An 11,310-nucleotide genomic window follows, 5' to 3' on the forward strand; every position below is an offset into this window, starting at 1 on the left:
ACAAAAAAATTTAAACACCAGACTTAAATAGCAGGGAAAACTGAATGAAAATGACTAGGAAAGGCAGTGACTTACAGAACAATATGGTCCTCTAAAGTGACAAGGAAGGTCATATTCAGTAGATATATGAAATCGTATTTTGAGACTTCATTGCCTTCTTACTGCATCGGAGCGCCATTTGGTTCTGTTGGATGTTCGTGACACGGCATAAGATTTTTGCAACCTGTCTGCTAGAATTACATATATGCAAGAAAATTTTGAGTACGCATTATTAACTTAATCTGAAATATAAAAAATTACCGCCTAATTAAAAAGTATGTAGTCTTTAAAACAAAGAGAACCAATACATTAAGGTACTGTAAAACCTTGTTACTGAGAATCTGCCTATATGAAGTGCAGACTCGGCTCCAAGCAAGAAAAGTAAATACAGCATAGCCATCACATAACTTACAGAGTTATTCATAACTTACAGAGTTATGCATGGTTTTATGATTTAAACCCCAAGCTTAGCATCGCCCCTGAGTCGTGAGCTCATAGCCCAGTTACCTATGATCGATGATGTACAAATACTCGACAATATTTTTATGAAGTAATATGTTTTCGTCATTATTAAGTACTAGGTCACTTGTATAAGAGTATCATAATTTTATGAGCATTGATGCTCTGCAGTGGTTCTCTCGATGCCTCCTTCATGTTGCTCCGTCCCCTACCCCAGTCGGGCAGTCATCACCGCATCTAAGAACCACAACCCTTCGCAATATTTGTAAGCAAACAAGTACAGTAAACGAAGTCCAAAACTCCCAATCCGTATTACACTATATGAAAAACAGGCAGAAAGATCAAGCATGAAAAACAGCCCCATCTCCAGCATTAATTAAGCGCGCCTATACTCATCTCCACAATCACCAATCACTGTCATCAGATCCCTCCCCCTGCTAGACACTTCACGAATGCTGTCGGCATCTTCCTCATCAAGCTCAAGCGAAAATACAGAATTAACATCTTTAATATGCTCTGATAGCCCAAGTCTGACACCTATCATGGAGCCTGCTACAGCCGGCTGCAGTTGCTCCACCAGTATCGCAAAATTCAGTTTCTTAAAATCAATTTCTCAGTAAATATAGATATACAGGACAATGTTAATGCTACCTGATCTAGTATGTATTTAACAGCAACAGTTGAAATGGACACACCGTGCTTCCTAGCTATTTTGTTCAGCACTTGAAGCAATACTTGGAATTGACTCCATCCTCCCCATGCATCAACCATCTTCCAGCCATATACAGGGAATCACAAAATGCATATAAGTAAAAAAGAAATTTTAGTTTTCAAGTTCAGGAACAAGATTTTTTAGGAAAAAGTGTACCCTTTTGTACTTCTGTAGGGAGGGAGTATTAAGTGAAGGACCAGCAAACGGAATGGATAAGTTGGTATCAAGGAACTTCTCTGATAAAAGACCACCCATAACTGTTCCATACCTGCAGATATAATCATATAAGATCCTGTACAACCTTTGGATCCAAATTATCTACTAAAGACATAATATTTGGTTTTAAGAGTTAAGGAAATTAAGAAGAAAAAAGGTTAAAAAAATACTTACGTTATAAGTTTAACTCCAGTTTGTTGACAAAGCTCTGCCATTTTCTGTTGAGGACGCATGTCAACAATCGAATGTTGCACCTACAGTAGTTCAGGCATTAGATTAAACATACTGATTACTGAGTTGAAAAATCTTAAAAACGAGTCCCAGACAACAAGAATCACACCAACAGATTGACTGACCTGGTTGCTAACAACGGGAATCTCATTTTCAAGAATTATTCGCAATCTCTCCGTATCAAAATTTGTAAGAGCCACAGTTTTAATTTTCCCTGAAATCACACATCTAATGATTCAAGTCCTTCAGACTTTTAAGGTTACTGACATTGACGGTAGAGAACAAGACCTAAAGGGAACTGACCTTCATCTTTAAGATCTGTAAGATGTTTCAGCGCATCTAGATACCCAGAATTGGCATAGTCCCACCTGTTTCAAGGTGAAAAGAGGTTATCAGAAGGTTGAATGTTGAAGTACCTAACCGCTAAGAGTCAGCAGCAATTTCTGGCAAGATTTCATGTATACTCCATACGCATAGTAATTAAGAGCAGAAATCAGAAACATTGCAGATTTAAAAGATTATTATTCTCAAATCAACAGTACATAGAAGGAATAAAGAATATAATATAGGATCAAATTAGACAACATGGCGTAAGAGATAAGACACTCAAAAGTTCCAAATGTAGTACTTAGGATGTTAGGACACACTAATGTTTTCTAACAACATCAAATATTTCACTTCATTCAAATTGCAAATGGAAGATGGATAAAATCCGGAGCATTCATACCAGTGGAACTGTAGCATGTCCAAGCAAGCAACATCCATTCTTTTCCTTGAAACATTAATATTGCTTTCTACAAAACTCCTCGTCATTTTAACTGGTGAGGGAACCCATTTTGTGAGACTACAAAAACCATCATTCGGAAGCAAAATTAGAGTTGAAACAATCAGATACACCAGCAAAACCACTCAACTACAATATTACATATCTAAGTTGAGTGAGCTCTTTCAACTCAACAGCTAGAAGTGTATCAGTTTACAATGCTGTCCCATATCCAAAAAAAAATAAACAATATGTGAAGGACAATAATCAACAAAAAGAATAACAGTTAGTAGAGTCTGGAAATTCTAACTCACCCTCTGACTTTTTCTAAAACATCAGGTGGGCGCTCACGACGGACTCGATTAATAAAAATTCCATAAAGATCTTCAGCAGGTCCATCTGAAACAAGCACAGGCTAGAAACTGAATCACCTACCATTGATTTCTAAAAAGATTCTTCCTTGATATAAGACTCGAAGAGGCAGAGCAGAATGATTTCTCCAAAGTATGAGGCGATACATTAACAAAACATATAATCAGCGCAGCTATGCAGGGGAAAGTAATCATCAAGAAAGAACTAAGAATACAAGTGCACAATCAAGTTCTTTTATCTTTCCTAGTTAGTTGCAGAATACTAGAAGCACATTTCAGTTACAAAAAACTGCATTCATGTACACATAAATGAACAGCTTGCTCCAAAATCAGTATTTTGACATGCCAAAAGTGAAAACAACCTATAGACCAAATTACATGTTCTTTGTTTCCCAACTATCTTATTGCTTACATATATCAGCCATATCAAAAGTGGCAAGCCCAGCATCAGCATATCGAAGCATGACATCAACCGCATTGTCCCTATCGATTTTTCCCCACCCGCCACTCGTTTGCCACATTCCATTAACGACTCGACACATTTCCAAAGAATCCTTCCCATTCTTAACTACAACACTACTCTTTTCAGCTTCAGTTGCTACACAAGAAATTGGCCTCAATTTAACTGCTCCAATAACATTTCTTGTCCTAGTTTTAGTTCTTACAGAAGCAAACACCAATTTGTTGCAAGAATAAGGTAAGATTTCTGTCATTTTTAGGCCTGCTTATTATGCTACAAAAAATGGAGGAACTTATGAGCTGAGTTTTGGTTTTTGTATTCTATCCGCATCCCTTGTTCAGCAGGCAGCAGCCAACCGTTTGTTATTAAAAAACTTAATGACTTAAATGCCCTCTATGCGTTCACATATTTACACAATTGGTCATGCTCCTACACGTAATTTCACGTACTTATGCCCTCCAAGTGTTCACATAGTTGCCATAAAAAATAGAGAAAAATCCACCTATAATGGGTGTAACAAAAGAAATCAATCAAACACATTTACCTACAAAAAAAAACAAAGAAACTACCATAAGATGAAAAACATTTATTTCTGGCCAAAACTCGTGATGGGTGTAAGTGTGTAACCATGTTAGGTAGAGTGCGATATACCAATACCCGAACAAGAGCGGCACCAGCGAGGCGTACGATGGACACTCTTGAGTTTGGAAAGCGCAACGTTTTGCGTTTTGAACCATTAATGGATCAAATAAACTACATAATGTCCCCTAACAAATTTGAAACAAATAGTGTTTTACGTATACATTAAACTTTTGTCAACGTTCAAGTTTATCAAGCGGCAATTTCATGATAAAATCGAAAAAACATAAAGTTGAAATGAGGATATGTTTTTTTTGTTTGGTGAAATGAGGATACGTTTAGGCCAATTGGTGAAGACTATGACCAGAAAATTGTAAGGACAAAAGCGAAAAAATAAACCAAAATAGGAGGGGCAACGAAATTACAGTGATCAGCCATGTCGAAGGTGGAAAGCCCAGCATCAGTATAGCGGAGCATGGCTTCAACGGCGTCATCTCGGTCGATACGTCCCCATCCACCACTTGTTTGCCACATTCCGTTTAAAACTCGGCATATCTCCACCGAATCGTTCCCGTTACTCACCTTAATTTGGTGCTTCTCCGTCGACATCTCCGCCGCCGAGTCGCACCTGATTGATCTCCGGCCGAGTCTTGTCGAGTTACGCCGAGTAGGGGTGTTGATTGTAATGGCTTTTAGAGGGTTGAGGTGAAGGAATGTCGACATTTTCGATGAAATGAATCGGAGTAGAGTAGCGAGTGTTGTGAGACGAGGATAAGAAATTACAAGGATTGAATTGAATTTTTCAAACGTATTAAACTTATGTTAGGATTTGAGAAATTCCCTGTTAATCGAACCGATTAACAATCGGATAGCAGCGGTGGAAATAGCCACTGAAATATGGGCAGAAATGTAAATCACTTATGGCCTTATGGGGTATCAAATCGGATCAACGGATCGGGTTTGGGTCGGACTCATCAAATTCGGGTTGAAACAGATCGGATTGGAACGGATTAATTTGGCAAATGGGTCGGTTCGGATCGGGTTGAAAACCTAACGCATCAGATCGTGTCGGATTTTTTATTCAGGGGTTCATATCGGATCAGGTTGTAAACGGGTCGGTTTGTAGTCGGGTTGGGTCGGATCGGATCGGATTGGAACATGACGGATTGTTAACGGGTTTAGCCAGACTATAACGAGTTCGGATTCATATCGGGTCGGATTCATATCTGATCGGATTAATCGGGTAACTGACTAACACGGGTCGGATTGAAACGGAATTAGCCGGGTCGGGTCCATTTGGTTCCAAATTATATAATTATAATATCAATGACTTAATTAGGAGTCGAAAACGATAACTAACTTTTAAAAGTAATAAGAATTTAAGAGCACTAATATAAGTTATTGAGTATATAGTACTCCGTATAAAACTTGGTTTAATACTATATCCGTTCCTGAAAGATCTTACGCCTTAAATCTACATCAATTACAAGTTTCATTTGAGCAGAGTATATAAAGGGAGAATGAAGCACAAGTACATTGTATAACTAATAGGTCATATGCTTAATTGGTAGTGCAACATAATTAATGTTCTCTTGTGGGTCGTGAACGGTTTGGGTTAAACGGGTCCGGATCGAAATTGGGTTGGATTAAACAGGTCATGGATTGAAATGGTTCGGATTAAACGGGTCATGGGTTGAAACGGTTCGGATTAAACGGATTTTCCTCGGGTTGCAACGGATTCGGGTTCAAGCGGATCAGATCATAAACGGATTTCGGATCGCTTCGGTTCGAATTAAGCGGATTCGGATTGTCACGGATCGGTCTGTTATCGGATTCGGATCTTAATCGGATCAATATTAACGGGTTGGGTCGGATTCAGGTTGAGTATAATCGGACCGAATCGGATTTTGGATCTTAGCTCGCGGGTTCTAAACGGTTCGGATTCTAAACAATCGGACAAATTACTGGGTCGGATGGAGAATTGACACCCCTACTTATGGATGGTGTGAAGTTTGGCGCTTATTTGCCGTTAACGTCATTTGCCTAACGGGCGTTAACAGAGTAATGAATGAATAGTACGAAAAGAAAATGGGCGGTTAAACCAAAATAAAGGCAGTTGCTTTTCCTTATTCTTCCCTCCTCATTTCCTTCTCTCTCTCCTCCGAATTTGGGTTGAAGTCATGAAATTCTAAAAAAATCGTTGCCGAATTGAATCCGGAATCTACATGCAATCTGGTAAGTGATTAGTTCCTTGAATTAGTAATAGTATTTGAATGGTTAATTCAACGATTGTAGTTAATTTTGAATTTCCGTTTTTGTGATGAATTGATAAATTTTGAATTGATAAATTTTGAATTACAATCGTTGAATATGTTCAAAATATTCAAGGAACTATAATCGTTGAATTAACCGTTCATCATAATTTTGAATCTCCGCTTTTCCTTTACTGCCTCGATCTACCCAAAGTAGTGTGACAAATACCAGTGAGAAGCTTGATAAATAGGCAAGTGATTCTAGTTTAGCTCATAGTTAAATCTCCACTACCTATCTCAAATCTGAATTCGATGTACAATATACAAGCACAAATAATTGGTTTAACTTAAAATGACATTTTATTGTGATTATGACTTTCAATTTTCAATCTTTCCCTGTTGTTGAATTTTGTTTGTTTATTTTTAGCTGATTAGTTTGATTTTTGTTTGAAATAGGTCAGATAAAGTTAGGTTAATTGATGAGAAGCAGAATATGGTTAGTTTTTGGAATTTAATTACGATAATTGTAATGTTTGAAATAATGTTTACTAAGCATATGATTTTGCTGATTATTGTGAAATTGAATTGAATTGAATTGAATTGAATTAAATTGGAATTGTATCGAGAAATGAACCAATTTGAAGAGCTGGGGATTCAGAGCTTGATCTAGTATGTTATTTTTTACTGAAATTGCCGAAATCTAGATTACTTTTTTTTTTTTTTTTTTTAACACGTTGTTTTAGTGCACTTGTTTGCAATGTTGGGCTCGAATTGTGCAAATTACTTTGAAAGAGGAGTGTTTGTATTTGGGGATTTGTGGATTGTTAAACATTACCTTCAACACTGATCAACCAATTGCTTTTGCTTGAGTATCTTGGGTTGGTTAACTTTGAGGGAATGATTAATGACTTCCCCGCAAGCCACCATCATTGACTATATTTTGTTGTGTTGGTATTCTTATTTCACGTGGTTGCGATTACTTGCAATTTGAGAATCTGATACCAGTTTGGAATAGTTTTCACATAGTGTGTATATGTAGACAACATATATGTCCACAAACCAACATAATAGAATTGTATTTCACTTGGTATTCATCAGTAATGTGTTCATAACAGGTGAGCTGAGTTTTGGCATTTGCATCCTAGTGATTTTGTCATTGCGCAGTGTACGTGGTCTGTTGTCGACTATGTTTTTAAAGCTAGTTTTCTTATTGGTGAACTTGTGATGATGATATTATAATGTACATTGATCTAATGCTGACGTAAAAATTTTTGATTTTGAACAAGAATCTAAGTCATACTGTAATTGGGTAGTTATTTACTGTAAATACAAAATAAAATAAAGACGCATCCACTGGACTTTTTTTGTAATATAGAAATGGAGATAATATAACTTAAGGCTAATGCCTTACAAAAATAGGGTAAACAAACAATAGTCCGATATCAATAGTTAATATGATTAAGTTAGTTTTAAATCACACTAACATAATCAAATAAATGAATACCCTCCATAAAAAAAATTCAAATGAAGAATCACTATAAAGTACATTTGTGAGGATGTCCAAAAATTAAAGTATCGAAAATCCCAACTTTAGAGATGGACAGAAATCAGAAATTGAAGAAGACTTTTGAAAGGGAGGCCCAGGCCCAGGCCCACAAGGTTTTCAATAGAACATTAAAGTTGCAAAAAGCAAGAACGAGCCCAAAGCTGCTGATCCAGTCCACGCAATGTTGCTGGCCCCACTCTTTTTCTTACCTTTTCCTTTGAGAGCAATTCCAGAACTTAGACCTGAAATAGTTTCATGGAAATAAATATTTATCTACCATACAAATATACACTTTCAAAGTAACCCATTTGAATAAACATTTATCTCAAACTATACAAAGTATTTAATCAAAGACTCGTTTATTTTATCGGAAAACTTTATAGAAAAATAATTTTTATAGAAAATACTACGTTTATTAAGGAAAAAAATATTATGTGAGTTTGTTTCTTTATAAGAAAACTTAAAAAAGTGGAAACAAAGAGATGAATAGGAGGAGAGAACAAGAAAGGTACGTAAGGGAATAGAGAGGAAACATATAACATTTTTTTTTTTCGACAAAGTGTTTTTGGTCAAAACAAACGGCCTAAATAAAATTACACAAAACGATTCGAACTATATTCCCGGCCAAAAACTAGTTTTTTAACTAGCCGTGTAACTTTTCCTCAGTCTTTGTTAACTCTTAACATATTTTGATTAACTTTTATACTTCGTATTTTAATTTTTTTTGTTGGATAAACATTTTAAAGGGTTACATAGTTCTTTTATACAATAGTAGTGATTTTAAAGAGATAATTTGTACTAAAGCGAAAAATAAATATCTTTTACATTTACATCAGGGTACCTTAAATTTTACTATAATGTACGCTGTACAATATTTATTACACACCACCTTCAAATATTTGTGAGTTTCTTAGGTAAACCTTAGAAAAGAGACAAATAAAATGTTTGAGAATCTCGAACCTGAAATTGGAGCTTCAGCCGGAGACATTGTTGGGGCTTCTGGTTGCGCCATAAGTGCTGTTGCAAGAAATTATAGATTAATCCATGATTAAAAAACTAAGGCAGGACATAATACATACAAAATTCGATCCCAAAACTTAGGTATAAGTGTATAACGTATACAAACATATACTGTAAGAACTTGTATCCTTAATGACGGGTTAAAAATCCCCACAAAAACCTTTTGCGACAACTAACAACCAAATAAAAATGGAAACAACCGTCGTAAATATCTTTGACGACGGACTAACGACGGGATTTCCCATCAATGACGACCCCCTTTTATGACTGATTCACAACAGAAATTCCCACCAATATTGGCCTTTGGCGACAGGATTTTCCATCGTTATTGGTACAGTATACTCCCTCCGTATTTATTTAAGGGATACATTTGCTTTTTCCGGCCGTATTTATTTAAGAGATACTTTTGCCATTTTTAGTAACTTATCAACCCCATCATCTAATTAAATAATTTATCTTATATATCCTATGTCCCACCACCCTATTAAACAAAATAATTTTAAAACTTCAACCCACCCCACCCCCTAAAATGAGATGGTTCCCACTTGTTTTACTACTTTATTTCATTCAATTCTTTATATTAATACCCGTGCCCGACCAAGTGTATCCCTTAAATAAATACGGAGGGAGTATCAGTTTACGATAAATTCATACTGATTAAATGAGTGGAAAAAATAAATAAATAAATAAATAAAGTTACCTTGGCATTGAGCAACTAAATCAAATGGGATGCTACAACGCTCTGGAAGGGTAATTGCCTCAGAAACGTTGACACTCAAAGACTGAATCAGCTCAACGTTGCTGAAAACGCTACAAAGGCATGATAGATCATTCTGAATCACAGTTCCCAAAGGTTGGCAACATTCAAATGGCGGTTCTGCGGTGGTCGAGTTAATAAAGGGCCCACATGGGTGGAGCTCGGTCACACATTCCGGTACCGGAATACCATCATCTTGTGCTAGTGCTGGTGTTGAAACCACCAAAACCGCCACCAAAAAAGCCAAGTACACGACTTTGCTCATTCTCTTCAAAATAATGTAAATGATCGACTTGTAGTTTAATTTGTTAATAAAGTGGTTTTTAGTTTGTTGATTAGTTTGTGTGTTATGATATCATCATTTTATAGATGTATTTTTAGGGCAAGCTTAGCTAATTATGGTCATGTAAAATCTATATTATTAAATAAAACTGAATGAGAATAGTTCATGATTTGACGAGGCTGTAGTTTCCTTGAGCTTATGCACGTTCGAGTAGTCGGCTTCATGAATTTCTATAAATGAAATTTATTGTGTTTTATGGACCTCGTCTTTCTTTTTTTTCTTTTTTTATATCAAAATTGCAACATGTATGATTTTTGTTAATCTTGAATGAGTTGTAAGGGAAATATAAATTACAAATGAAAATTCGAATTCGTGACATATTTTATACGTAATACAATGTTAACCACTAATAAGTCAAAACATAATATAATTGGTTGCAACATGTATGTATTTATGAAGATAGTATTATGTTTTTTAATAACTAGTGTGATATGTTCATTGTCTTTTCCTATTTAGGTGGATAATATGTTTTTTTTTTGCCAAAATAGGAAATATAAGGAGGTGACTAAGACCTCAAAAGAGTACCTGAGAGTTTTACAAGAGAATCAAAAGCAGCCCATAGTCGAACTCAAAAACCCGTAATCAAGAATATGTCTGAACAAAAATAAGATCTTAAAAATTAAGTTTGGCATTACACCAATACATACTGTTCCGGGGTTGAAACGATGGAAGGAGCGTCCTTGATGTCTTGAGTTCCGATCACGTACGGTGCCTGCAAGATGAACTCCGGGCCAAGGGGGGGTCCCCGAGGCGGAGCCTCCGACGCTCAAGTCAGTACAATTGATGTATAAAATGAGGTGTTTAGGGGAGAGAGAGTAGGGTGGCTTCTCTAGGGTTAGAGAATGGCCCCTTTACCTTGCCCTTTGAGGGGTATATATAGTGCCTTTGTTGGGCCTTTGAGGCCTTGTAAGGGATATTGGGCTTGAGTGGATTTTATTGGCTTTTAGGTTAAAATGGTGGGCCCATTTTAACACCCCAACAAATGCCCCCCAGACCCAATTCTATTTGAAAAATGGGTTGGGTTTTGATTTTGATCACTTCCAAGTGAAAGTCGATTTCAGCTCAGAATTTTAACCTCGGCTCGGATTGTAACATCGGTTCGAGTTGTAATCTCGGCTCGGGTTTTACCTTCGGATTTTTTTCCTTCGGATTTTTACCTTCGGCTCGGTTTTGTCCTTCGGATTTTTACTTTCGGCTCGGTTTTATCCTTCGGATTTTTACCTTCGGATCGGTTTTATCCTTCGGATTTTTACCTTCGGCTCGGTTTTATCCTTCGGATTTTTACCTTCGGCTCGGTTTTATCCTTCGGATTTTTACCTTCGGCTCGGTTTTGTCCTTCGGATTTTTACCTTCGGCTCGGTTTTGTCCTTCGGATTTTTACCTTCGGCTCGGTTTTGTCCTTCGGATTTTTACCTTCGGCTCGGTTTTATCCTTCGGATTTTTACCTTCGGATTTTACCTTCAGCTCGGACTGTAACATCGATTCGAGTTGTAATCTCGGAGCGGTTTCTTTACCTCGGCTCGGATTGTAACGTCGATTCGAGTTGTAATCTCGGAGCGATT

General features: G+C 36.7%; 2 protein-coding genes across 3 annotated transcripts; both read right to left on the reverse strand.

The window, feature by feature from the left end:
- Positions 1 to 319: 319 nt before the first annotated feature.
- On the reverse strand, positions 320 to 4,729 carry LOC110795228 (flagellar radial spoke protein 5). 2 transcript variants are annotated; one of them, XM_022000230.2, is made up of 9 exons: positions 4,256 to 4,729; positions 2,735 to 2,819; positions 2,385 to 2,501; positions 1,961 to 2,025; positions 1,783 to 1,871; positions 1,601 to 1,680; positions 1,367 to 1,478; positions 1,150 to 1,269; positions 320 to 1,060 (listed from the first exon to the last, which is right to left on the reverse strand). In XM_022000230.2, the coding sequence occupies exons 1-9, from the start codon at positions 4,551 to 4,553 to the stop codon at positions 875 to 877; spliced, it is 1,152 nt and encodes a 383-aa protein (XP_021855922.1). In that variant the 5' UTR covers positions 4,554 to 4,729; the 3' UTR covers positions 320 to 874. The 2 variants fall into 2 exon arrangements, with proteins under 2 accessions (XP_021855922.1, XP_021855921.2); XM_022000229.2 differs by lacking the exon at positions 4,256 to 4,729 and adding an exon at positions 3,204 to 3,596.
- A 2,803-nt stretch (positions 4,730 to 7,532) lies between these two features.
- LOC110795264 (non-specific lipid transfer protein GPI-anchored 9-like) lies at positions 7,533 to 9,803 on the reverse strand. Its single transcript, XM_022000272.2, has 3 exons — positions 9,349 to 9,803; positions 8,589 to 8,645; positions 7,533 to 7,870 (listed from the first exon to the last, which is right to left on the reverse strand). The coding sequence occupies exons 1-3, from the start codon at positions 9,668 to 9,670 to the stop codon at positions 7,746 to 7,748; spliced, it is 504 nt and encodes a 167-aa protein (XP_021855964.1). The 5' UTR covers positions 9,671 to 9,803; the 3' UTR covers positions 7,533 to 7,745.
- Positions 9,804 to 11,310: the final 1,507 nt, after the last annotated feature.

The sequence above is a fragment of the Spinacia oleracea genome, chromosome 6 (assembly GCF_020520425.1).
Source record: "Spinacia oleracea cultivar Varoflay chromosome 6, BTI_SOV_V1, whole genome shotgun sequence".
Taxonomy (NCBI): domain Eukaryota; kingdom Viridiplantae; phylum Streptophyta; class Magnoliopsida; order Caryophyllales; family Amaranthaceae; genus Spinacia; species Spinacia oleracea.

What these genes read in the sequence shown, in the direction of transcription:
- LOC110795228 (XM_022000229.2), bottom strand. Translation starts at nt 3,504, where the DNA reads ATGACAGAAATCTTACCTTATTCTTGCAACAAATTGGTGTTTGCTTCT. An exon ending in GACATGCTACAGTTCCACTG is followed by an intron (nt 2,026 to 2,384) that starts GTATGAATGCTC and finishes ACCTTGAAACAG; the next exon opens with GTGGGACTATGCCAATTCTG. An exon ending in CCCTACAGAAGTACAAAAGG is followed by an intron (nt 1,270 to 1,366) that starts GTACACTTTTTC and finishes TATGGCTGGAAG; the next exon opens with ATGGTTGATGCATGGGGAGG.
- LOC110795264 (XM_022000272.2), bottom strand. Translation starts at nt 9,670, where the DNA reads ATGAGCAAAGTCGTGTACTTGGCTTTTTTGGTGGCGGTTTTGGTGGTT. An exon ending in TTTAGTTGCTCAATGCCAAG is followed by an intron (nt 8,646 to 9,348) that starts GTAACTTTATTT and finishes TTCTTGCAACAG; the next exon opens with CACTTATGGCGCAACCAGAA. An exon ending in GGCTGAAGCTCCAATTTCAG is followed by an intron (nt 7,871 to 8,588) that starts GTTCGAGATTCT and finishes AAACTATTTCAG; the next exon opens with GTCTAAGTTCTGGAATTGCT.